A 27,769-nucleotide genomic window follows, 5' to 3' on the forward strand; every position below is an offset into this window, starting at 1 on the left:
GTGCAACTGCAAATTTGCATGCACATTTAAAACATACTAAATATAGACGCAAAACGGAGCAGCAGAACAATTTCAGGCTTGATAAATCATATTGCAAGAGCTAAATGATTATATTTGCATTTCTTCCTCCCAGAATTGTGGGTGTTCTGATAATCAGCACATTCTGTATAACCACGAAAACAGACACGCTAAATGGATTGCACTCCTTATTTGTTGCTCATTTAAGAGATGCAATCCTCTGCGCACAACCTTAATAGAACAACTTTGCGTGTATTATCAAGTTTGCACTTGTTTTGATTAGGGATGTCCGATAATGGCTTTTTGCCGATATCCGATATTGTCCAACTCTTAATTACCGATACCGATATCAACCGATACAGATATCCGATATTGTCCAACTCTTAATTACCGATACCGATATCAACCGATACCGATACATACAGTCGTGGAATCAACACATTATTATGCCTAATTTGGACAACCAGGTATGGTGAAGATAAGGTCCATTTTTTTTAAATTAATAAAATAAAATAAGATAAATAAATTAAAAACATTTTCTTGAATAAAAAAGAAAGTAAAACAATATAAAAACAGTTACATAGAAACTACTAATTAATGAAAATGAGTAAAATTAACTGTTAAAGGTTAGTACTATTAGTGGACCAGCAGCACGCACAATCATGTGTGCTTACGGACTGTATCCCTTGCAGACTGTTTTGTTATATATTGATATATAATGTAGGAACCAGAATACTAATAACAGAAAGAAACAACCCTTTTGTGTGAATGAGTGTGAATGAGTGTAGTAAATGGGGGAGGGAGGTTTTTTGGGATGGTGTACTAATTGTAAGTGTATCTTGTGTTTTTTATGTTGATTTAATAAAAAAATAAAAAAATAAAATAAAATAAAAAATAAACCGATACCGATAATAAAAAAAACCTGATACCGATAATTTCCGATATTACATTTTAAAGCATTTATAGGCCGATAATATCGGCAGGCCGATATTATCGGACATCTCTAGTTTTGATACATGCAAACCTTCAGTAGGTCAGGCCCTAACTGTACAGAATGGCTGACTCTCTTCCAAAGAAGCATTATGATCCATCTTAGTCTATGAGTGGAAGTGAACAAAACCATGTCATAAAACCTCAATAATAATGTTGTCTGTCTACCTGTGTTGGCCCTGCAATGAAGTGGCACTTTGTCCAGTGTGTAACCTGCCGAGTGCAGCTGGGACAGGCTCGAGCCCCCCGCGACACGAGAGGGACAAGCGGTGGAAAATGGATGGATGATTCATTCCATTATATAAATTAATAGTATAACTTTGCAGTTTTTGCAGTTTAAACATGTGAGAGAAAGAACCGGCATATTTTTGCTGACTTCTAGGCCAGGCAATATTTTTAGGCAAAAAGTGGACATGCCTTAGCAAATGCAGATGTCTTTGTATGAATATGTCTTAACTGACGACATCATTAATAGCTGAAAAAAATACATGGATAGTTTATATGCAGTGATATGAAGGGCGAAATGGCAGCTCCACGATAACCATTAATATCACAAAGTGAGTTCAATCAATCAGCTTTATTGTCCATTCTTACATGTACAAGACACATAAGAACTGAAATTACATTTTCGGCACAATCCCGCTAAGAGCAGACATACGTTACAGGGAGACAAGACGGGACCGCCAACGGATCAGCCTCACTTAGGCGCTCCTCAAAAAGGTGGGAAAAAGGTGACATTGGGGGGAGGGTGGAAGTAAAAAAAATATCAGTCTGAGGCTGGACCCTCAGGAATGGTCCAGACTGAGTCCGAGGAAAAAAACCTCACATAGCATGGCACACATAAACAAGGTACATTTAATCACAACAAACTCGCAACAAAGTCATCCAACAGGACCTTGGAGGCCAGCAGCTGCTGTTAAGCGCTGCTCAGCCCCCACAACCCCGGAGGAATAAAGCAGTGGTGAAGGCGTTGATTGGGGAAGGGTATATGCGTGCATGTATGCCCAATTAACTTGGGTGAGATGTTGGATTGTCTTTATGGGCCGAGGCCGGCCCCAAGAGTTCAAGAGTTCAAGAGTCCGACCCAGGTGCTTTTGAAGAAAAGGGAAAGGTCAAAAGCGTCCATCTTTGAGGAGTCCTCGGGGGAGTGTTTTCAAACAGCCTGTTCCTCAAGGCCATTCGAGGGAGTCAAATCGTAGATTAAGATGTTGTTGTTTTTTTCTTCGAGCAGTCAAAACAATGACATTCCTGCTCTATATGCTGGCTCTGACAATTCCAATTTATTCTTTCTGTAACATCATCAAGATCGAATCTACCTTGCGATTCAAATCAGCAATCGCTCCAGTCTGTGATCCCACAGCACGACCCATTCCTTCCATTGCGTTGAACAGCCTGTTGGCCCCTTGAGTGGCTGCCATCGTCTTCCGAATTTGACGATACACCAGAGCAATGCCCAGCCCAATCAGCAAATGCCCTGCGATCACAGCTCCAAATAGGTAGATGAGAGTTCACAATTGTGACAACATAAGAAATGTTATAAAATCTGAGATGGGGCTGACATTTGTGGAAAGATTCCAGATTGGTCTGACAGCCAGAGAGTGAGGATGTCTGTTATGGTTATGATGATGGTTGGAGGGCCCCACTGAGGAGTCCAGGAAATGATGGATTGCGAACACTGCGCACATCCACTCAGCACTTGCTGGCCCATTTAGGCCCTATGATCCCGGTCGTTCTGCTTCTCTTTGAGGCTGCCGCACTCACGGCTTAATTGGACCTGACAGCGGAGGGATGGGACCGAGACAAAGGAACACTCTTTGCTCCCAACCTCTCCTCTTCCCACACATCATTGCCTTTCGCCAAGCTCAGCAAAAAAATCACTCATCACATTCCCACTCTACTTTTAACCTGGAACACACATTCTCCATCAACTTGGCTCTCTATTCACAACTGTCACAACAGGATCATAAGAACTAATTGAGCAGTACTGACCAAAGATCTTAGGCCACCATTGGGTTTGCTGTTCTTCCAAGACTTTAATGACCGCTCATAACTAAAATTAATAGAGCACATTTATTGTGGTGTACATTATTTGTGTTTGCTCGACAGATTCTCTTAAGTTGAAAGTCTTTTGTTGATTATTGACCACAAACTATTGGTGAAATTAAATATTGCTTCAGTGCGGTGACGGGCCGTGCATTTCCCGCCTTGGCCTTTAGTGATGTCCGACTTCAATGATTACCTCTCAAAATACCATCATTTATGTCACGACATGACCATTGCTGGAGAAATACTATACAGAAACACATTTACGCACTACCGGGCCCTGAACCACCTCAACAGTGTACAAAATGGGTTATTTTCTGGTGCATTTAAAAATCTATAAACCCGCATCAGCAATTAAAACATATCTTATGTGGTACTGTCAAAATAAAAATTGCAAAAAACATAATAAACGTGAAAAATAAAGAAATAAAATATTTGAACTCACAATTTGTAGAACCCATTTAAGCTTCTGGGGTTGGTCGACATCCTCTCACAAGATTTAGTTTATTTTTAAATATCCTTCTTGAAAATGGCCTCGCAAATATATGCGTTGTCTTGTCCAATCATAAAAGATGCAGACGAGACGTGTTGGCTGAGTTCTTAAAGTTTACTCCACAGCGTGTTCGTCCAGCTGCCGGCATGGCTACATTCAACAACTTAAACGGGGCTACTGCGCATGCTCTTCACTACTGTGGCACGCTGGGTAATGGAGTTCTTATGTTACCTAGCTCATAACATCACAATATATATCTGCCACCTAATCAACGTTTTGTTCTCCTTCTTTGTGGGTCAACACTTCCTGCTAAGTTGCAACTTGTGATTGGATACTCACTTAGGAATGACAAGTGAGTATCCAATCACAGTCTCGTTAACATCAGGCTACCTAGAGAGGCTACTACCAACAACTTGTGATCTGATTGGCTATCGCAACTGTCTCTCAACTCTATGTGTTCTCAAATTCATCCGCTAACGGTCCCGGTGAGTATCCAATCACAGGACGCGCAAACGCGTTCAACATGAGGCCATCTAGAAGGCCTTACTGACAACAACTCGTGATCTGATTGGCTATCGCAATTGTGCTGTCAAATCTATGTCCCCGTTCACTTACAGTGCACGGACACCCGCATTGTTTATTCTGAAGGCCTCGGGCAGATTTCGTACAGCATGGCAACATAAGCTTGCTGAATTCTGATTGGATACAAATTGTAACCAAAAAACAATAGCAATGGAAGGAGCATGATATGACATGAAGAGAATATGAATACTTTTAGATATTTAGGGAAAGTACATAAAAAAATAATGTTATCTTTAATTATTATCATGATTTCTAGTTATGTTAGGCCAGCAGATAAGGCCTTGCTGGCCCTGACGGCACACCACTGCTTAAGTGACTGTAGAAAACAGTCTACAGTAGGAGTGGGCCTATCGTATTGTTATCGCTAATAATACAGTATTGATACGCCAACATCGTGTATCAATATCTAATATCCTACGTGCTGTTACGTACTTGGCAATTAGTTGGACAGTTTAATGTACTGCCATTCATAAGGTTCTCCTTTAAGTTCTGCCAACACTGCAAATCTAAATCGCCAATGAAAACATGTTGGGCTGTTACATATTGCACAACTATTTTTGTTGTTGATTGTTGGATGATAAGCCAGAATTCAGAACATAATGGAGAAGACTGTCATTACTTTGTGTTGACAAACTATAAGCCAAGAATCTTAGAAATAAGAAACTTATGTTTTGAGCAGTTGATTGACTACACAAAGTCACAAAGTGACTGACGAACACAATTAAAAACGAATGAATACAAATAATCATGAATAAAGAGATACTTTAAGATACCATTTTATCGTAACTTTAAAGGGGACCTATGATTATTTAAATATACATTCAGATCATTTGTATCGGATATGATTTGGTGTAAATTTAGCATTAATTTTGCTCCACAGTCACTTCTGTTTTTTGAGTTTGTCTGCAAGATGTTTAATTCCGGAGGCGTTCCTAAATTGTAAATAAAACCTGGACACTCTCAGATCGATACAGACTTGCATAAAAAACAGCTGCTTTTAGCAGCATTTACTGTATGTCACTGCATCTTGCATGTCAGTGTTATTGTGCACATGCCGAAATTAGATGAAAACAATACTTTAACCTATTTTTTTGGTTTCCTCACAGCCTGAAGCCAAGCGGGAGGACCTTCTAGAGCTTTACTTAAAGAGGACCTATTTTGCAAAACCAACTTTTCTTGCCTATTGTTACCTGTTTCTGTGATCTGCATAAGTCCCGAAAATTTTAAATCAGAACACGGAAGCATTGCAGAGATATTTCTAAAACAATCTTGTCTTCCTTCATTCTTCCCCCAAACGAGCCATTTGATTTTTGCCCAATGTATGGCGTTTTCCCATTGGTGACGTCATCCAGTATCAATATATGGAAAAGTTTTACCCGAATAGCTTTGCGCGAGTCCGCTATTGTAGTCTGACTTTGTAGTCAATAAGTTCCTTATTTTTCTCTATCCTCTTCTTATGTGGCAGACAGGCTCATACATGCACACGCATCCTCCGCTGTTACCATTTCTGATACAAAGTAGCTTTTTGTTCTAACTTATATCTGTCAGTGGACTCAATATGGAAACGCTAATAACTACAATATGGCTGACGAGTAGCAGATGTAATTGAAGTGGAAGCACGTAAATAATAAAATGGTGCATCCTGAAGAGATAGTCCGAAAGCGGTTTGAAGATGGTCTCTAGAACATAATCTATGCAAGATTTTGACCAAAAAAACACCATTACATGTTATGTAGACCACAAGGAAGTGTTTGAATGTAGAAAAAAAATCCCAATATGACACCTTTAATGTCTAAATAAGTACATCCACTTTGCTCTGACATCATTACACAGACTGCAAAACTATGCTAATAGAGGCATCCAAAACTGTGTACAAGCTCAAGCCGAAATGCAGGAATCTTACAATTTGACGCTTTGGCGTTGTTTAACATCCAACATTGTAACAACATTAATAAGTTAACTTTTTTTTTAATGAAATTCATCGTAGGTAAATAAACTATGGAAATATTATGAAAGTTATTGGCCATTGAGTTATTTGATATGATGATTAACGTGTTGAGGTGGGAATCTTCGGCCACCTCACAATTCGATTACGGTTACGATTCAGGAGCTATAATTTGATTTAAATTCAATTATTGATGCATCTCTGATCTATATTGATGCAGTTTTACATGTCTTTTGTTTCACTAAATAAGTGTTTATCACTTGCAGTTGCAAATTTAAAAAACAGTGCTTTTGTATTAAGAAACAGTTCAATTAATTCCCACATTTATCAAATTAATGGAAATGTGTGCAAAACTGGAACGAAAGTGTCCTATAATAAAGGAGCTGGTTGGATCTCACGATGAAGTGGCTCGCTGCAGTCAGCCAAAATTTAGAACCGTCTACATTATTTTGTTTATAATAAATCAATCGATTATATACTCGTCCATATCCAAATTGTGATGTATCTGAAAATCTATTATTTCTCCCACCTCTATTAATGTGTATCAACAAAATACACCTACTTTACTTTTATAGGATTAAATATATTGCAAATTACTCCACAGTTGTAAATCCCGGCCTGCACTCATCATAAAGACTGTTTAAATTCAACATATGACATCAAAAGAGAAATATTGTCATATACATACACTGTATACTTACATGCTTCAATAACATTTTCAACTGTGGTGGTCTATAGAGGCAACTACGTATAAAAACCCATGCATACACAATAGGAAAATGCAAACGTCACACGAAAATTCCTCTTTTTTAAAAGGGGTCATATGATTTTTTTTTTTTCTACATTTGAAACACTTCCTTGTGGTCTACGTAACATGTAATGGTGGTTCGTTGGTCAAAATGTTGCATAGATTATGTTTTACAGACCGTTTCAAGCTACTTTCTGACCATCTCTTCAGGATGTGCCATATTGTTCTTATTTATGTTCCTCTCCTTCGACATTCCGTCATGTATGTTGTAGTTTTTAGTTCTTCCATAGCGAGTCTACTGACAGATATAAGTTCGAAATAAATATAAGAATATGCTACTTTGTATTAGAAATGGCAACAGCGGAGGATGCATGTGCATGTACGAGCAAGTCTGCCCCATAACAAGAGGACAGCAAAAAAGAAGGAACTTATTGAGTACAGCGCGACTACAATGGCAGACTCGTACAAAGCTCTTGGTTAAATCTCTACCCTATATGGATAATCCACTTACGTCACACCTGGAAAAAACGTCACACTTATGGCAAGTTCTAAAGGGCTTGTTTGGAGGAAATATGAAGGAAGGCAAGAATGTTTTATAATTATAAAAATACTCTATGGTTTGATTTCACATTTTCGAAACTAAGTCAGATCCCAAAATACACAAAAGTGCAGGTACAAGTAGCAATAGGTAAGAAAAGTTGATTTTGCATAATGGGGCCTTTTTAAATAAAATGTTTAAAAAATACATTTAAAAAAATTATAAAATTAATTAAAAATATATAAATGTTGATGAAATCTAATTAAATCTAAATTAAATTTAAATACATTAAAAAACTCAATCGTTTGATTGTGATACCAAAAATGATGATGCTAACCACTAGAATATAGTGTGGCCCATATGAAAATATATTTACCGTACAATAAGTACTGCATTGAAGAAGGAAGACTGAAAAATATATTTTTGCAGGTAGTTTTAGAAAGTTGTACTGTATCTGTGTACTATTACATACTGGGGGTGTGACGGTACAATTATCTCATAAGACGAGACAATACACGATAACGGATTCACAAGAACGAGACAAATTCCTGAGAGTGTCCCTGCTTATAAGAAAAGGACAATATGACAAAGTATTTGACTCGACAAAAACACATATTATAATTTGGCTGGGTCACAAAACTATAGAGGTGCACTTTGAGGTACTTTTTAACTTTGCATGCATAATCTACACATGAGATTTTAGTTGTTGAACTTGTTTCCACAAATAAAGACTACAATTTTAAATTTTAAAATAAAGTAAGTATAATCAAATGCCTATTTAAAGGCCTACTGAAACCCACTACTACCGACCACGCAGTCTGATAGTTTATATATCAATTATGAAATCTTAACATTGCAACACATGCCAATACGGCCGGGTTAACTTATAAAGTGCAATTTTAAATTTCCCGCTAAACTTCCGGTTGAAAACGCCTTTGGATGATGACGTATGCGTGTGACGTAGCCAGTGAAACAGAAGTATCGGTACTCCATTGAATCCAATACAAAATAGCTCTGTTTTCATCTCATAATTCCACAGTATTCTGGACATCTGTGTTGGTGAATCTTTTGCAATTTGTTTAATGAACAATGAAGACTGCAAAGAAGAAAGTTGTAGGTGGGATCGGTGTATAAGCGGCGGACTACAGCAACACAACCAGGAAGACTTTGACTCGTATAGCAGACGCGCTAGCCGACGCTAGCCACCGACCGCACGGATGATCGTGGTGAAGTCCTTCGTCCTTCCGTCGATCGCTGGAACGCAGGTGAGCACGGGTGTTGATGAGCAGATGAGGGCTGGCTGGCGTAGGTGGAGCGCTAATGTTTTTATCATAGCTCTGTGAGGTCCCGTTACTAAGTTAGCTTCAATGGCGTCGTTAGCAACAGCATTTTTAAGCTTCGCCAAGCTGGAAAGCATTAACCGTGTATTTACATGTTCATGGTTTAATAGTATTGTTGATTTTCTGTCTATCCTTCCAGTCAGGGGTTTATGTATTTTGTTTCTATCTGCATTTGAGCCCGATGCTATCACGTTAGCTCCCTAGCTAATTTAGCTTCAATGGCGTCGTTAGCAACAGCATTGTTAACCTTCACCAGGCTGGAAAGCATTCACCGTGTATTTACATGTCCATGGTTTAATAGTATTGTTGATCTTCTGTCTATCCTTCCAGTCAGGGATTTATTCATTTTGTTTCTATATGCAGTTAAGCACGATGCTATCACGTTAGCTCCGTAGCTAAAGTGTTTCGTCGATATATTGTCGTGGAGATAAAAGTCACTGTGAATGTCCATTTCGCGTTCTCGACTCTCATTTTCAAGAGGATATAGTATCCGAGGTGGTTTAAAATACAAATCCGTGATCCACAATAGAAAAAGGAGAGAGTGTGGAATCCAATGAGCCTTTGTACCTAAGTTACGGTCAGAGCGAAAAAAGATATGTCTTGCACTGCATTCTAGTCCGTCACTCTAACGTACCTCATCCACGAATCTTTCATCCTCGCTCAAATTAATGGGGTAATCGTCGCTTTCTCGGTCCGAATCGCTCTAGCTGCATTGAAAACAATAGGAAAATATGAGGAGGCGATCAACTGACTACGTCACGCTACTTCCGGTAGGGGCAAGGCTTTTTTTTATCAGAGACCAAAAGTTGCGAACTTTATCGTCGTTGTTCTATACTAAATCCTTTTAGCAAAAATATGGCAATATCGCGAAATGATTAAGTATGACACATAGAATGGATCTGCTATCCCCGTTTAAATAAAAAAAATTCATTTCAGTAGGCCTTTAAGGTCTTTCGGACATCTCTGATTTTGCAGCAGTCAAGTGGATAAAAGATTTGTTTTATCTCTGGGCAGTTTGCAGTGGCTTGTTGCTGCTGGGGGAAGGAATCCAGTGTGTCTGGAGTATGTTTTTTGTACGTTGCGTCTTTGCGTCCATGATCATCAGTTTCCAAGGTTTCTCATAGTCATTCACATTGACGTCCCACTGGGGTGAGTTTTTCCTTGCCCGTATGTGGGCTCTGTACCGAGGATGTCGTTGTGGCTTGTGCAGCCCTTTGAGACACTTGTGATTTAGGGCTATATAAATAAACATTGATTGATTGATTGATTGATCATCAGTTTAGCCTGCTTTTGCTTGGACATGCACACGGCGCGCTGGCTGTGGAACACAAATGAAGGCAAGCGTCTGCGCCTGAGCGCTGAAGTTCTATTGCTGGGAACTCAGAGGCTCGCTCTTGTTTGCTAGCTCTATGTTTGATGACTGCATGCAAATTAATGTGCGGTTCAAATCATTTGCTCACAGCCAGAAAGGTATGACTATAAAAAAATCCAACAACTTTCGACTGCCTCCTGTGAGACAGTTTTTTTCTAAATCTCGCAAGATCTCGTGTCGTACCCCAACTACAAATGGTATGTCAACAATCGCTCCTATTGTGTATTTGTCTAGGAATAGAGTAGTGTGCAATGCCATTGCCTTTTCGATCAAAGACCAACATCCCAAACCCAGCAAAACTAGGCAAAATTATAAAATCATGTAGCCCAGGAAACCAGTATTGAACTTTTAGCAAGACTGTATTTTCAAAATGATGTTTGAATTACCAAACAACATTATACCCATGGTTAAGTGTGGTGGTGACAGTGTAATGCTTTAGGGCTGTTTCTGTTTATTCAAAAGGGACAGTGACTTTATTTGAGGGAGTTTCCAAAACCAAGGCCCACCAAAAACATCGTTCATCATGACAATAACTCAAAGCATACATTCATTGCACCACAAGGTCACATTCTGGAATTGTCCAATAAGAGCCTGAAACTAAAACTATTTTGGTATGTTGTTAGCTGAATCTTTAAAAATAAACATCTTTATCAAAATGTGTGCTTTGAAAGAACATCAACATTTGGAAAGGGCCTACGAACTCTCGCGGTGTGATTGATGAGGACGGAAATTTGCACATATTTAGCAAAGATTCACAAATCAGACTTTAATGGCCAACAGCGAGGCAGCCATGGAAAACACTCATTCAATAATGAAAACAAAACAGTCTGACTATGGCTTTGTAATAACACAAATTCAAATTGTTGGGTATACTGATCTAGAGGTTTGTGTCCGAAAGTCTTCATCGCCTATGCTGGAAATATTTCTGACTGCTTGGCTGTGCTTCTGACTGCCATTTCAGCGGCAATCTTAATTCTCTCCAACATGTGTAGGAAATTTACTGCCTCATTTAATCTTGTCACAAAGGAGCACTCTGCACCTGGCTTTCCTCGTCCTCCGTCCACTTCTCACTCTCTCACTTCTCATTGCTCTCACGGTTAATGAGGAATGCTGAGTGAGGCAAAAGCTCTTATCAAACCAATCTTAGGGCTCAAATTGTATGTGTTCCAAGACATGATGCGAATCAACATTAAACAGAAGAAGATTTTTTACTGCAAAAATTAGAAGCGTCCAACCACATGTTAAAACAAGCACATGTATTCAATAACCTTTACCTTCACAATGTTTACCATCCCCTTTATAGCCTGACTTGCAGATACACTTGTAAGATTTCAGCGTGTTCTGGCAGATGGCGTCGATGCTGCAGTTGTCAAGCGCCTCTGCACACTCGTCCACATCTAGGAAGAGAGGAAAAAAAGGTTGCTAAGTGAATGCTACCACAAAGATATTTTCGAAATGTCAAACTATATATTTTGACCAGTAAAAAGAGTGCAAAGAAAAACATGGAAATAGTCATATTTATTGATAGAACTACGATTCAAGGATCTTTATTTTCATACCAACATACATGAGACACATGAGATGGCTCAAAATGTAGTACCCAGGGTCCCAGGTTTAGCCCAATGAGTATTACATGAAAGATATTATGTACATAATAATTTCAATAGAATAGGACATAAATGTAGTATGTCATAAATAGCATAGGTTAATAGGAATACATTATAAATAGAATAGAATAAATGAATACAAATTATAAATTGCTATTCTGTAGTGCAAATAGAATGTAGAAACAATGACAGCAAACCAAACCAAAAACAAGCCCAGTTCAGCACAGTTATCAGCCTGATCAATCACAAAACATCACAACATTAAAAAATTGCTTTGATACATCCATCCATCCATCCATTTTCTACTGGGTGAGCAAATCAAGCACTTCTTTTCTCTTATCTGTGTTAGCTGATCTTGGCATGTTGTAAACAGCCTGTCGTAAACTTCCCATGAATTCCGTGTCAACAAACATGGCGCCCTTCGCGTGGGACTTAGGCCTTGTTCACACTGCAGGTCAATTCCTATTTTTTTGCCCAAATGTGACCTGTATCGGATTTTTTCATGTCAAGGTGAACAGTACAATTCAGAATTTTTCAAATCTGGCCCAGGCCTCTTTTGTATGTGGATATAAATCGGATATGCAGTCTGATCGATTGGGTCGTGTTTACCCGACCAATACGTCGCCAAAAAGCAATAGGTCTCATAATTCTTCACTAAAATAGGCAGTTTCCAAATAAACAGTTGAGAAATGAGCAGAAAACAGGCGAAAATAATATGTTTTAGGAACTCACGTCATCCCTCCTGTATCCGACTGCTTGCCCACACACTCTTCGAAGCAAATGTCTTGCAAATGTGAGAGCCAAAACGCTTGCCCTCTTCCTTCTTAGTCTTCTACGCAGAATAATTTGGTTCAGAAAATGTTAACTTTGATTGCACAAAATCCTTGAAATTGCCACAAATGCAGCAGGACTTAGACCTACTAGAATTGGAGCCATGTTTACTTTTGTAAACAGTGCAGCACATATGACGACAGATCCGCATGCGGGTCATACACATTTTTTTTGCACATCCTACCCTGCAGTGTGAATGAACATAGCCTATTTCACACTTTCAGAGGAAGACATTTTGCGTGGTATTTGCACCAAATGTTCTGTAAACATTACGTGAAGAGTGGAAAAAAACATGGAGCTTCAAAACATTCAATCTTATCAGCCACCTGAAATCCAGACAGAGCTATTACCGTGTTTTTAAAGTCTATAAAGACCATAGGCGCCGATCTACATTTCTGCCAGTGGGTGCTCGGACGCGCGGTAAATCTGACGCTACTTTTCTGAGCATGTGCGGTTTTTGCTTGGTGGTGACAAGGAATTTGCCATCAATCCCACGTGGGTGCTCGGCATTGTCCGTGGGTGCTCGGGCCCGAAGCACCCACGGGATCGGCGCCTATGATAAAGACACCCATGCTGTTTAAGAAGCTGCCCCGAAGCAAGCCGCAAAAAAGGTGTGCATAAACTAAAGTTTAATTCAAAAGATACAGTATATGGATATGTTTTGGTTCCTGGTTTTAGTCTTGAGAAGTGGGAAGTTAGTTGTATTGGTCATTGCAGATCCCTACTGTTAACCATAGTGATCAAAATTTGCAATCCCCTAAAGTTGTTACCCTTTTTCCACACTAAGCAGTTTAAGGTAATAAATACCCCGATGACCAGCAAAAGATTGAAAAAATACTGATTGATTGGAATGAGATCTCAGAGATAAGCCAGCCCTCACGCCTTCATGCATGGTTACTGTGTTGTGTTATGTTGTGTTGTACAGTATGTCAGTTAATACATGCACAGTCAGTAATTGGAGACATCTTTCAGAAGAACATTTGTTTGTGAAACTTAGTTTTTTCATCTGTGACTAGAAATATGTATGATAATTGACAAATAATTTAATTGAATTAAAAAAAAAATGGGTTGATTGTGCAGTACTAATTGTTGATTAAATGTGTCTGGAAGCAATTAAGGCAAAATGGAGTGAACCAAAATGCACTTTTGATTCAGTCTCAATTAATTTGCACAAGAAGAACAACATGACATCAGCTATTGGAAGTTAAGCTACAGCCAAAACAATGCTGGCATCGAAACAGAAGTTCAGAACATTCAGGGACAGATCCTGCCATTCTATAAAAAAATGGACTGACCATTCTAGTTTAGGCATTGTCTCCCACCACTCTTACAATGTAAATACTAAACGAAAATGCTATTTGGTCCACACGTACATGCAGGGAGTATGTGCACATACACACAAGCAGAAGCAAATAGCAATGATTGTCTGAAGCTAAACAGTAGCTAAATTATAGTAGCTAAACTTTGCTAAATTGCTATATTTTGCTGACAACAAACAAAGCCAGTGCGCGTGCGTAAGTGCGATGCACAAGCGTAGTTACTTCATTAAAGGCCTACTGAAACCCACTACTACCGACCACGCAGTCTGATAGTTTATATATCAATGATGAAATCTTAACATTATAACACATGCCAATACGGCCGGGTTAACTTATAAAGTGACATTTTAAATTTGCCGCTAAACTTCCGGTTCGAAACGCCTCTGAGGATGACGTATGCGCGTGACGTAGCCCGACGAACACGGGTATGCCTTCCACATTGAAGCCAATATGAAAAAGCTCTGTTTTCATTTCATAATTCCACAGTATTCTGGACATCTGTGTTCGTGAATCTGTTTCAATCATGTTCATTGCATTATGGAGAAGGAAGCCAAGCAAGCAAAGAAGAAAGTTGTCGGTGCGAAATGGACGTATTTTTCGAACGTAGTCAGCCACAACAGTACACAGCCGGCGCTTCTTTGTTTACATTCCCGAAAGATGCAGTCAAGATGGAAGAACTCGGATAACAGAGACTCTAACCAGGAGGACTTTTGATTTGGATACACAGACGCCTGTAGAGAACTGGGACAACACAGACTCTTACCAGGATTACTTTGATTTGGATGACAAAGACGCAGACGTGCTACTGTGAGTATGCAGCTTTGGCTTTTTTTTGCGTATGTACGTAACTTTTTTAAAATATATAAGCTTTATGAACCTTGGGTTAGGTGAACGGTCTTTTGGGCTGAGTGATTGTGTGTGTTGATCATGTGTTTGAATTGTATTGGCGTGTTCTATGGAGCTAGGAGCTAGCAGAGGAGCTAGGAGCTAGCATAACACGTACCGTACCGTAAGTGCGCGTCACGTACGTAACTTTTTAAAAATATATAAGCTTTATGAACCTTGGGTTAGGTGAACGGTCTTTTGGGCTGAGTGATTGTGTGTGTTGATCGGGTGTTTGAATTGTATTGGCGTGTTCTATGGAGCTAGGAGCTAGCAGAGGAGCTAGGAGCTAGCATAACAAACACGCAGGTGTTATTATGCAGGATTAATTTGTGGCATATTAAATATAAGCCTGGTTGTGTTGTGGCTAATAGAGTATATATATGTCTTGTGTTTATTTACTGTTGTAGTCATTCCCAGCTGAATATCAGGTACCGTGAGTATGCAGCCTTGGCTGCTAAACATTCGATAACTTGACCGTATGTGCGCGTCACGTACGTAACTTTTTAAAAATATATAAGCTTTATGAACCTTGGGTTAGGTAAACGGTCTTTTGGGCTGAGTGATTGTGTGTGTTGATCAGGTGTTTGAATTGTATTGGCGTGTTCTATGGAGCTAGGAGCTAGCAGAGGAGCTAGGAGCTAGCATAACAAACACGCAGGTGTTTTTATGCAGGATTAATTTGTGGCATATTAAATATAAGCCTGGTTGTGTTGTGGCTAATAGAGTATATATATGTCTTGTGTTTATTTACTGTTGTAGTCATTCCCAGCTGAATATCAGGTCACCCCCGGCTCTCACAGCATCTTCCCTATCTGAATAGCTTCAACTCCCCACTAGTCCTTCACTTGCACTTTACTCATCCACAAATCTTTCATCCTCGCTCAAATTAATGGGGAAATTGTCGCTTTCTCGGTCCGAATCTCTCTCACTTCATGCGGCCATCATTGTAAACAATAGGGAACTTTGCGTATATGTTCAACTGACTACGTCACGCTACTTCCGGTAGGTGCAAGCCTTTTTTTTATCAGATACCAAAAGTTGCAATCTTTATCGTCGTTGTTCTATACTAAATCCTTTCAGCAAAAATATGGCAATATCGCGAAATGATCAAGTATGACACATAGAATAGATCTGCTATCCCCGTTTAAATAAAAAAAATTCATTTCAGTAGGCCTTTAAGTGCTAAAAGAGGGTGGGTTGTGATCGTAACAACACTCTGGAAAGTTTGGGCCGTTTAGGCATCCACATAAAAGTTGTAAACAGCCTCTATAATGTCAACACAGGCTGCTTGCTACAAAAGCGAGTGTCAAAGTGATTATGATGATTCATGAGTTTGCATAACAGTTGAGTTCAATGAGCCAGCAATTAACATGTGTGGACATTTAGCATTCATGGTAAAATTAATTCAGGTGCTTTGTTCTAATCTGACCAAAGACTTTGAGCAAACAAAAATACACCCACTAGAAAAAAGTTGTTTTTAAAGTACATTTAAGAGTGTGAACTTTAATCACAGCAGCAGAACTTCAAAGACTAGACAAACCAATCAGAAACCGGAATCACTAATAAGTATTAATTACACTTTGTAAGTGTTTAGTTGCTGCAGTCTGAATAATTAGGGTGAGAAAGTGAAAAGATAAGCATGGAAATGGATTGAAGCAGATGCATGGTCAGGTCTGCCTTCACGGAGCCCCTAATCCCGCAAAAATCCTAGCTAACTAGCCCAGGTGTTTAGGATTACCGCTCCGCACACAGGGGAAGGGCAGCTTAATAAAGTTTACATAGCTTCCAATATCCACTCTTATCAAAAGCCCTCTGCAGGAGCCAGCTGATCCCACTGGGAAATGACCTGCAACCTAAACCCTGGAGCTTAACATATTGCTTATATCCAGCTATTCCTAGAGGACACAAGGAGACAAGCACAGTTAAAATGCAGAAGAGTAACAAAATATTGATTTAAAATTTGATTGGTTCCATTGATGCTTTTGGTTGCAATTTTAATGTGAACTGTATTTAACTTTTTCATTAAGCTCCAACGTGAGATCGTACCATTACAGTTTACCGCAGGCAAAATATTTATTTCTCCACAGATTAATCGCCTGATTATTCAGCAGATAAAATGATTGACTGCATTGTCGTAAAGATAACGATGTATTTAAGCAAGGATTGAGCTCCTTGTCCAGCTTGATATTTTATTGTCTGAAAAGCATTTTAGTTTCAGGGCAAAATGGAAATCAGTAAAAAGTGTAGGCCATAGAGGTTCTACCCCTGCCAAGTTTCCATCAGGCCGTTTAGCAATGCAGAAGAGAACAACGGTCCTACGCCCTGAAAAGTAGCCTTGTTCTTAAATCATCTGGATTGCCAGAAAATGAGCTTCCATGTAAAAAGGGATATTTATATGGAAGTAATTAATAACAGTAATTGTCATGTTTCATGGTGCCACATTTTAAGGCTGGAATAAACTCTGGCGTCACGTAGTTTAGGTAAGCGACGGAGCCTTGCTCCTCCCCCTGCAGACCGTTTCCCGCGGACATTGACGTGCACATCCAAAAAAATCTAGGTTCGCTTCAGCGGTGACGCAGATCGCAGTTGATTGGTCAGCTTGTTACTACATCATTTCCTGCCTGGCGATATTAAAGAAAAATACAACCTCTATCGTACAAACAATGGCGCAAATCGAGAAGTGTTTAATTTAAAAAACTACAACCTCTATCGTAGAAACAATGGCGCAAATCAAGAAGTGTTTAATCGAGGAAATTTGCTAAAAATTCCATTTATACAATACTCCTTTGCCAAACTACAAAAATTACTTCCACTCATTCAGGGTTTGCACAGCCTACCTTGGCGAAAGTCTTCTCTTCCCGTTTCGACGCAATGTGTACATTAAAAATGACCAGTGTTTCAAAAGGATTAGTTCCAGCTCCAACATTATAGTGGGCGTCTCTTCAGAGGCCATCATTTACGACAGGTTTACAATCACTACTACACGCAGAAAGCTCTATCTCTCAGGAAAATAGTCAATGAGATGTGGTTGCTCATACAGGCAAACACTGCCCCTTGGGGTTTTGGAAAATAATTGCAAGTCACGCGCAAGCCCCTGAGGAATAGCTATAAACAAACCAAGACGCCGTCAGAGGTCACGTAGGCTACGTGACGCGAGAGTATATTGTAGCCTTTAGTGGGGGTATGTTGTCTGACATTCCTAAGTCAACAGTTTGACTGCATTAATGTAGCTCTGTATAGGGTTGCGCAATATATGCCACAATGATCGTGCTCTTAATATTATCGCCATATCGTAAATGCCTGTTAATGACAAGTTCTAGCTGTGTCCCTTAATGACAAGCGTACTATACCTAGTGCTTCTTGGTATTGGATCGACATTCAAAGTTGTAGTATTGCTCCAAACTAATGTAAAGTATCCAAACAATATAAAAACACATGCTTGTTACATTTTACTAGAAGTGTAGATATGAACATGGAGCAACAGAAAGCAACCAGCTATTAACAGTAAATTAGCGAGTAGATTGATAATAGTTTTGAGAAAATAATACAATCGGAAATTACGCAATGTTACCGCATATGTCAGCATCCAAATTAGGTGCCTTTGCAACCCATTTTGAAATAGTTTTGTTATCATTTACAGACCAAATAACATATTGTGATATACTGTATATTGTTATCGCAGAAGGCTACAATACATATCACAATATACTGTAGATTTAAGGCCATATTGTCTGTCCCTGGCTCTGTACTGCATTCAAGGTGAATCTTTGGCATTTTGTTGTATATTTCATCACCACTGAGTAACTTCCTGAAGTCTTAGAATATCATTATTACAATGAGGTGAAATAACTTATCTTTAATTTTTTAAGTTATAAAAATGCTGGACATTAGAGTTTTTTTTCATCAAGCAACCCTGCATCTGTTTAAAAGGGCAGTAACTCCCAAAAAATCCTGCTCATTTTCTTGTCATTAATGTTCACGGTAGAACCCCCAATTTACTTTATCGCTCCATGGTTGCTGCTACACACACACACACACACACACACACACACACACACACACACACACACACACACACACATTCTTGTATTTGTTACCTTCTTGAGACCTCCGAAAAATGCCTACCTCTTTAGTACCACCCTTTCTAGATATATAAGGATTTATATTTACAACATTAATAATATATACATACTATGCAAATATAAAAAAGGTACGCTTTTAGTAAAAAAAATGTTTTTAATTGTTTTGTTTGTAATTGTTTTTTAATCTTCATTATTTACTTCAAGTTATTAGAGTATGTCTCTATATACATATTTATTGTATTTTAAAAAAAAATACATTTTGGCCAAAGGGGGCGCATTTCAATTTCTTAAACACACTTTTTATTACATATGCTCCAGAGGGGGAGCACTTCAAATGTTTATACTCACTTGTTGTTGACTAGAGAGGGAGCACTTCAAATTTTTATACTCAGTTGTTATTTCATATGTTGACCAGAGGGGGAGCACTTCAAATTTTTATACTCACTTCTTATTTCATATGTTGACTGGAGAGGGAGCACTTTTAAAACTGACACAAAGTCAATTTGAAAAATCCCTCCTTTTTGGGACCACCCTAAATTTGATAGATTTCACCACCAGGGCTGCAAATGAGACATTCTCTATTAGATGCAACAGTTTTCCGTATTGGGACCATGATTTCGGTCCTAACTTGTTCACCGGTCCTCATATGGAAGGTACTTTTCCTTGTTGATGTCTCAAGAAGGGTAGAAATACAAGAAGACACACACACACACACAAACACACACTCTAACTTGTACTAAACAATTTAGAAGTCGCAGATAGTTCTCACAAAAAAATTTGTAGACTAACAGCCTGCTGGCCTAGTTGGAGTTTTCTGTTAACAAAGCAGACTATATTTGGTGAAACCACCTAAATCAGTTAAGTATGTAACTATGTGCAAGTCATCAGGGAAAAAAAAACCTCTAATCAATGACAACTGGAAAGTCTGTATTACAGCTGCATCGATTTAATAACTGTCGCCAGAGAAAATGCCAACCACAAGCCAAAACAATAAAAATGTTCTACAAACCAAAACACTACAAAATTTCTACAGTGACAAGCAAATTACCCAAATGATCAGGTTGGGAAGCCAAGCAAACATATAACTACCCTGTTGCCTTTGGTGTGAGCTGCACAAATGGAAATAAACACAGTAATCCCAGGCACACAAACTTCGATCATAGTCTGACAAGTTATTGTTTGCAAGAATGCGCCCATGAATGAAAGAATTCCATTGGACAACAAAAGTTGCGTATGCTCCAAATTGCTTTGGAAAGCAAATAAACATGTCAGAGTCAATACATCCTTTGGTGCAGTCGGAGACAAAAATGCTGCATGTTCAGTAATGCCGCCATGGTAATTGACTCATGCCCAAGATTAAAAGATTGGGTTTTCCCAGTAAGTTTCTTTCATTCTTTTGGGTTGAGGAATCACAGTTGTTGGGAACAAGTTAGGCCAGCGGAGAATGAAGCCAATGCACTGGGACAAGGATGAATAAACAAAGTCAAAACAAAAAAATCCAACGAAGAAAGGGATGTTGGGGAAAAACCCAATCACTTTCAGTTAAAATAGTTTCCACAATGCGGCTGCCGTAGCTCTCCTGCTTTTTCACCACGTTTAAAAAATTAGTCTGAGGGAAATGAAAGTGACAAAGACATGGTTAGAAAAAACAATATAAAACCTGTTTGTGTCATAATTTCATATCGGGTAAAAACAAAAAACATTAAAAGAGAGAAAGACAGGGCCTGATCTAGTAAAATCCAAATAACAAGTGCTAAATAGTGTGTGTAAATGACATGTACTATTAGTGGGAGTGTTGTGGGTGATGACAATTAAGTGCAAAAGTGGTGCAGGTAGCCCTATTTAAATGATGGCTGTCACCATGGAGATACTCATTTCCCTTCACATTTTTGCCATTATATGGTCCAAACTGTGGCGTTTGGTCATGTTGTTGACATGCAGCACCCAAATATTATATGTACAAACGTTTGTACAACCTTGTCTGGGCTTTATTGAAGTGTGATCTAAATAACAGAAACTACTTTTAGCACGCTGAAGGTGCGCTCTGGGAGGCGCTGAAGTGTTGGGATGTTGTAACTGGATCATATTGCAATGCATATTGCAAGAAGTTTATATATTTGAAATAACGAACACCATTAAAACAATGCCATCAGACACCCTGCCTTCCACCCAAGTGTAGCTGGGATGGGCTCCAGCACCCCCTGCTACCCCGAAAGGGACAAGCAGTAGAAAATGAATGGATGTATTAGCAGTCACGACAACAGCTGTGTGTTAGCAGTAAGTATGAGTGATGTCGGCCGTGTGTCTTTTGTTTAAGTTGGGCATGGAAGCAGAGATTTAGTTTTGGAAGAAAGAAATGCAATGCAAGCCAGACAACACTGTCGCGTGCCACCATGGTTGACGTCAGTGGAGTAGAGTGTCAGTGGCATGCAGCGGTGATTCAGAATTCAGAATCACCTCTGCACGCCCGCTGGCCACCCTGCCTCCTCGCCCTAATCCTTTGAAATGCTCTCATCAACTCCTGGTGGAATATGTAAACGCACAAAGACGAGTGCATAAGATGACAGTAGTGCGCCGTCATTGTTCAGTAGAAATGAAGGAAATCACAACCAGATGGGACTATTAATGCTGCACTTTAGATAATAATGAACCTTACTTGACATAAAATAGTCGTTGGTACTCTAAACATGTCCTGTTGCACTTGCACTTTCCTTAAAAGACACACTGTAAACCAGGGGTGTCCAAAGTGTGGCCCACAGACCATTTTTGGATTGCAGCTTGTTTTATACTGGTCTACAGTGTCACATGTCGGGTGGCATGTCTGCGAAGTTTGTGTTCTACAGGATGCAGAAGGACAGGAAGCAGCAGAAGTAGCGTAAATGTAGGATGATAATTTATTCCAAACACAGGCAAAACCTAGATGCTTAGCATGGCATAGCAAGGCACAGCTTAGGGTATAGCATAGCTGGGCGATTACGTGAATGTGATCGTGATTAATTTGAGTTTGATCACAGTGATCAGCTGTTACCATATTTCCTCCATCAAACATGGCGGAACTGTCTGTTAGCAGTTACCGCAGCAATAAATAGTAGGAAAGCAACGATGCTCGGTATAATCCTGGTCAGAACAATCCACCTTTATTGACCGTGATTCTGTGTGTGTGTTTGTGAATGTGTCTGTGTGTTTGTGTACGTTTGCATGTGTTTTTGTTAAAGTGTTTGTGCCCGTGTATGTGCGCGACCTCTCGTTCCACCAAAGCACTGGTGAGACGTACTGATGTATACAAGTAATTAAAGAATACAAGCAATAATTTACCAAGCGTCTTTTTGTGTCGTTCTGGCCATTTTCGGGTGTTAAATGGCTGTCGAAGTATACCAACTTGTCGGAATACCTACTCAGACTTCTTCTGTGCAGGTATATCACTAATGCTTGGTTAATATTCAAATCACAATATGTAAATGGAGTATTGCTGTCGTTTTTTGAATGGTTATTGATTGGATTTTATGGGCGAAATACAGGAGCTCTCATTGGCTTTGCTGTAAGATTACTTTTATTTATGTTTATTTAATATTTAGAATGCATTTTTTTTAAATCCTTTCATCGTCATGTCTTTCATAATGATTGTGAACCTTTAACAGGAACAGTGTGCATTATTTAACATTTCTGTAAATGAACCAGAATTAGCCAAAAGGCTTGTTTTTATCCGTCGTCCCTGGACAGATCTTAAAGTTGTCTACCTAAAACATTAAAACGATTGTACAGTGAACAAAGCAATCCATTTGAAAAAGCAGTAAAAAAAAAAATACACATCACTATAAAACTCCTGTTAAAAACCCTATGAACAAATACCAGTAAAATAAACTGTAGTACATACATGTACAATTATCACAATTAAAACATTTTATCAGCTTTAAAGAACAAAATGTATAAATTGGCTCTCGCGTTATGTTTCGCATTTTCTTCCCACACTGTACCAGAAATCAACTGAAACAATTTGCCTTCATGTTGTATTTTATTGCCGGTATGGATGTAAAACTATCTTAAATTACATACAATTATAGTCTTAAAAAATTGACTTGTCGAAACCCTTAAAACAAAATAAATAATATGAGTAGGTGTGAATTGCGCTTGTATCGTAACAAACAGTCTTGGCCAAATACTCAAGGCTGCAATATCGGTATCGTATTGGAAGTGAAAACGTTTTTGACACTCCTACTAAGTAGATCAGCTTTTTGTGCGCTGTCAAGTTTGCACATGTTTAATGCAAGCAAACCTTTAGTAGATCAGGCCCATTGTCTGCCGAATTTTGTCAGCACAAGGTCTGGATACGAACCGTTAAAAACATTTTTTTAAAATTGCAGCTGAGATAGGCTCCAGCGCCCCCCGCGACCCCGAAAGGGACAAGCGGTAGAAAATGGATGGATGGATGGCATTCTTTATGTACACAGGACAACTTTGCCAGAACTATTCTGGTTGACCAGCTGCAAGGTTTTGAATGATGTAATATTCTAAGTCGATTGGATACAATATCATTGTAGTAAATACAAACAAACTTTGCCAGATGAGTGTTCCAAATGCCACGGTGGTCATGTCTGCCATTGTTGTTTTGGTTTTGTTTTGACATCAAACATAAACATGTCCTCTGAGAACCATTGTCGTCGTTTACACAGAAACATTGAAACCATCCAAAACTTTCGTTTGAAATGTTTTTAGGTGTTTGTTGTTGTGAAGGGCCATGTAAGCCTTTTTAGGTTAACAATTCTGCTGTAAAAAAAAAAGGACCCAGGACTCTGTTTTGATGTTAATACTCTACTGTCACCACGAGCTGCCTGCTAAGAGCTGCTGGCCATGGAGGTGAGACCTTGTCAAAAGTGCATTTCCTCCTTGATGTATACGAGGGTTTGGGATAAGCAGTGCATTTAGCAAGACCGACTTGCGGGGGTGTTAACAGGAAAAGGATGCGGAAGGGAGAGAGTGAGGAAGAACTGTAGGGCTGTAGGTGTGCAGTTCAAACATAGGGTAATATTTACTTTGAGTGTTGAGACCCTTGCCGTTTGCTTTGCCCAAAACCTGCCCACCTCCCTACACCCATCATCTTTACCTTCAGATGCACAAATGGTCTTAAAACAGCTTGGGCATCATTGAGTGTCACTTTACTGATGTGACTTGATGATATAAGAACCAGCTGCGCACTGACAGACTTAAGGACCTATTCTTTTGAAAAACTGCATAATGGTTCATTTTCTTGGGCTACTTGCAGCATAGTAGAAAGGTTGCTGAGTTCAACTCCAAACAAGGTGTTCTCAGGATCATAAGTATCTGCCTTGCTTCACATAATTACTGAAGAACAAGTGTTGTAATTACCCACCTTAGCACTATGCTTACGCTATACTTAGGCTTGCAGTCGAGCAAGATGGAGTTTAAGGCCAAGATAATCACTTTAGCAGACTGAAAATAGCTATATTGAGCTATGTATTTTATTAAAACAAAACATTTTAATTAATTTGACAAAGGTCATAAAGACATATACCTCATAATCAGTTAATCTAATGCACAAAATAATCTGTTTCATATTTCTAGAAGTGTTTAACACAGGGGTCACCAACCTTTTTGAAACCAAGGGCTACTTCTTGGGTACTGATTAATGCGAAGGGCTACCAGTTAGATACACACTTAAATAAATTGCCAGAAGTAGCCAATTTGCTCAATTTACCTTTAACTCTGTTATTATTAATTATTAATGATATTTATCTTTGTGGAAACACTGATCATCTTAATGATTTCTCACAATAAATATATATAGAAACAGATAAATATCAATTTGCAACACTTTATTTTTATATTTTCTCTATAAGTGCACATTTTTCAAATTTAACATTTTCAAATGATCACTTCTAAGACAGTCTTGTGAAATCACAATATCCCATTTTAACTAGCTAGCCACTAACATTTTTTAAGAAATCATGAATTACTTTGCACCATGTTTGTACAAATAATAACTCATGTAAAATACAAAAGTAAACTCTCAAATTTTTAAATCATGTCACACTTTGAACTGGACACCAAATCTGTTATCTGTTTCTTTGTCAGTTAGTGGGAAGCCTGGCATTGCATGCTGTTAACTAGTGTGTTGTACTCTGGTGTGTAACTTGACACTGCAACTCTGAGTGAGTCTTGCAGATGTGCATCAGTGAGGCGTGTTCTGTGTTTGTTCTTGATGAAGTTCATGTCAGAAAAGGCTGATTTACAAAGATAAGATTTTTCCTCATTGTTTGCGGAACCTTCTTAATCTTTTGGACATATTTTCACAGCAATCTGGCCTTAAGCTTAATTATGATAAATGTAAAATGTTAAGGATCGGAAATCTAAAGGGAACGTCCTTTCGAATGGAATGCAAAGTGTTTTGTTTATAAATTATATGCAATCTGTTGTGTTCCCTAATTTTTTTTCTGTGTACATGAATGAAGGTGTGTGTTGCTGAGTCCGACTTGGACATTATCTGGACTGGGCCTGGTTTAAAAAACCCTTTAAAAAAATCTAATTTCATTGACAACCTGGTCTGTTGAAGATAAGGCCCTTTTTTTTAAAAATAAAATAAAATAAGATAAATAAATAAAAAACATTTTCTTGGATAAAAAAGAAAGTAAAACAATATAAAAATAATTACATAAAAAATAGTAATTAATGAAAATGTTAGTGGACCAGCAGCCTATACAATCATGTGTGCTTCAGGGACTGTGTCCCTTGCAGATGTGTTGTCTATGTTGTGGGAACCAGAATATTGGTAGCATAAAGAAATAACCCCTTTTGTGTGGATGAGTGTGCATGGGGGAGGTTGTTTGGGTTGATGCACTGATTAAAAGTGTATCTTGTGTGTTTTCTATGTAGATTTAATTTTAAAAAAAAAAAAAAAAAAATTTTTTTTTTTTTTTTAAACTTTTTTTTTTTTTTTTTAGAACAGGCCCGCGGGCGACTCATCTGGTCCTTACGGGCGACCTGGTGCCCGCGGGCACCGCGTTGGTGACCCCTGGTTTAACAGATAAATCAGGGAAAGAGCTAATAGAAGCTAAGCACATGCATTAATATTTGAATGAATAACTAGAAAAGCACTCAGAGAGTCTAGACCTCTGCCAGACCCTATCTCCCAATAGGTAAGATTCCTATAAAAAAATCCTTAATCCAGACAGTGATGACCCCCAAAATTTGATCAATTGTTCCTTATTTCCGGAAAGTGTGATTAGAATCTGCTCATAACTTTGTAGGACATATTGCTAACTAACCAGTAAACAGACAAACAACCCCAGCCAATCAAAATTTAAATGAAATTGCCAGGTTTGTGTTATGTTCGTTTTGTTGATCATCTGATCCTCGAGAGTGTTGACCTTGCTTTGTAGAGTTACTACTAACTTTTTCAAGTCTGGTTCCACCCCTGATAACTTTGGTATTTCCCCGTTGGCGGCTTCTTGTCGTGCTCATGGTTGCTCATGGAAGCTTTTAAAATATGTCCAACTCCTTCGTTTTTGTTGTTTAGCTTTGGGTTGCTAAGCAACGGCTTTGTGCTAGCATTTAGCTAGTTAGCCCCCGGCTTTCCGGCGCTTTCGGTTTGCTTATTTTAGCGAATCTGTGCCTCCCGCTGGGCAGAGTTGAAGTCGAACATGTTAGCAAGCTGTCTTGTTGCCGTGATAACAATAGTCGGCAAGTAGTCGGAAATTACAATATTTTAGTGAAAACCTGTAGTGTCGGGAGCGGAAGTGACATTGTTATTACAAAACCCAAAACCAGTGAAGTTGGCACGTTGGGTAAATCGTAAATAAAAACAGAATACAATGATTTGCAAATCCTTTTCAACCTATATTGAATTGAATAGACTGCAAAGACAAGATACTTAACATTCATCCATCCATCCATCCATTTTCTACCGCTTATTCCCTTCGGGGTCGCGGGGGGCACTGGAGCCTATCTCAGCTACAATCGGGCGGAAGGCGGGGTACACCCTGGACAAGTCGCCACCTCATTGTTATTTTTTGCAAATATTAGCTAATTTGGAATTTGATGCCTGCAACATGTTTCAAAAAAGCTGGCACAAGTGGCAAAACAGACTGAGAAAGTTGAGGAATGCTCATCAAACACATATTTGGAGCATCCCACAGGATGAGTGCCATGATTGGGTATAAAAGCAGCTCCCATGAAATGCTCAGTCATTCACAAACAAGGATGGGGCGAGGGTCACCACTTTGTGAACAAATGCGTGAGCAAATTGTTGAACAGTTTAAGATAAACATTTCTCAACGAGCTATTGCAAGAAATTTAGGGATTTCACCATCTATGGTCCCTAATATCATCAAAAGGTTCAGAGAATCTGGAGAAATCACTGCACGTAAGCGGCAAGGCGGAAAACCAACATTGAATGCCTGTGACCTTCGATCCCTCAAGCTGTACCGCATCAAAAATCACCATCAGTGTGTAAAGGATATCACCACATGGGCTCAGGAACACTTCAGAAAAACCACTGTCAGTAACTACAGTTCATTGCTACATCTGTAAGTGCAAGATAAAACTCCACTATGCAAAGCAAAAGTCATTTATCAACAACACCCAGAAACGCCACCGGCTTCGCTGGGTCTGAGCTCATCTAAAATGGACTGATGCAAAGTGGAAAAGTGTTCTGTGGTCTGACGAGTCCACATTTCAAATTGTTTTTGGAAACTTTGGACGTTGTGTCCTGCGGACCAAAGAGAAAAAGAACCATCCGGACTGTTATAGGCGCAAAGTTCAAAAGTTAGCATCTGTGACGGTATGGGGGTGTATTAGTGCCCAAGGCATGGTTAAATTAAACATCTGTGAAGGCACCATTACTGCTGAAAGGTACATACAGGTTTTGGAGCAACATATGTTGCCATCCAAGCAACGTCTTTTTCATGGACGCCCCTGCTTATTTCAGCAAGACAATGCCAAGCCACGTGTTACAATAGCGTG

The 27,769-nt window shown here is 39.0% G+C and overlaps 1 protein-coding gene across 4 annotated transcripts in view; it reads right to left on the reverse strand.

Annotated features, from left to right (window-relative positions):
• The window catches only part of scube3 (signal peptide, CUB domain, EGF-like 3), a 233,014-nt gene that overhangs the window by 137,336 nt on the left and 67,909 nt on the right, over positions 1–27,769 (reverse strand). For all 4 annotated transcript variants that reach the window (XM_062053222.1, XM_062053221.1, XM_062053223.1 and 1 more), the window contains exon 2: positions 11,344–11,466. In XM_062053222.1, the coding sequence (XP_061909206.1) occupies positions 11,344–11,466 (123 nt within the window). The remainder of the gene's footprint in view (positions 1–11,343; positions 11,467–27,769) is intronic.

The sequence above is a fragment of the Entelurus aequoreus genome, linkage group LG07 (assembly GCF_033978785.1).
Source record: "Entelurus aequoreus isolate RoL-2023_Sb linkage group LG07, RoL_Eaeq_v1.1, whole genome shotgun sequence".
Taxonomy (NCBI): Eukaryota; Metazoa; Chordata; class Actinopteri; order Syngnathiformes; family Syngnathidae; genus Entelurus; species Entelurus aequoreus.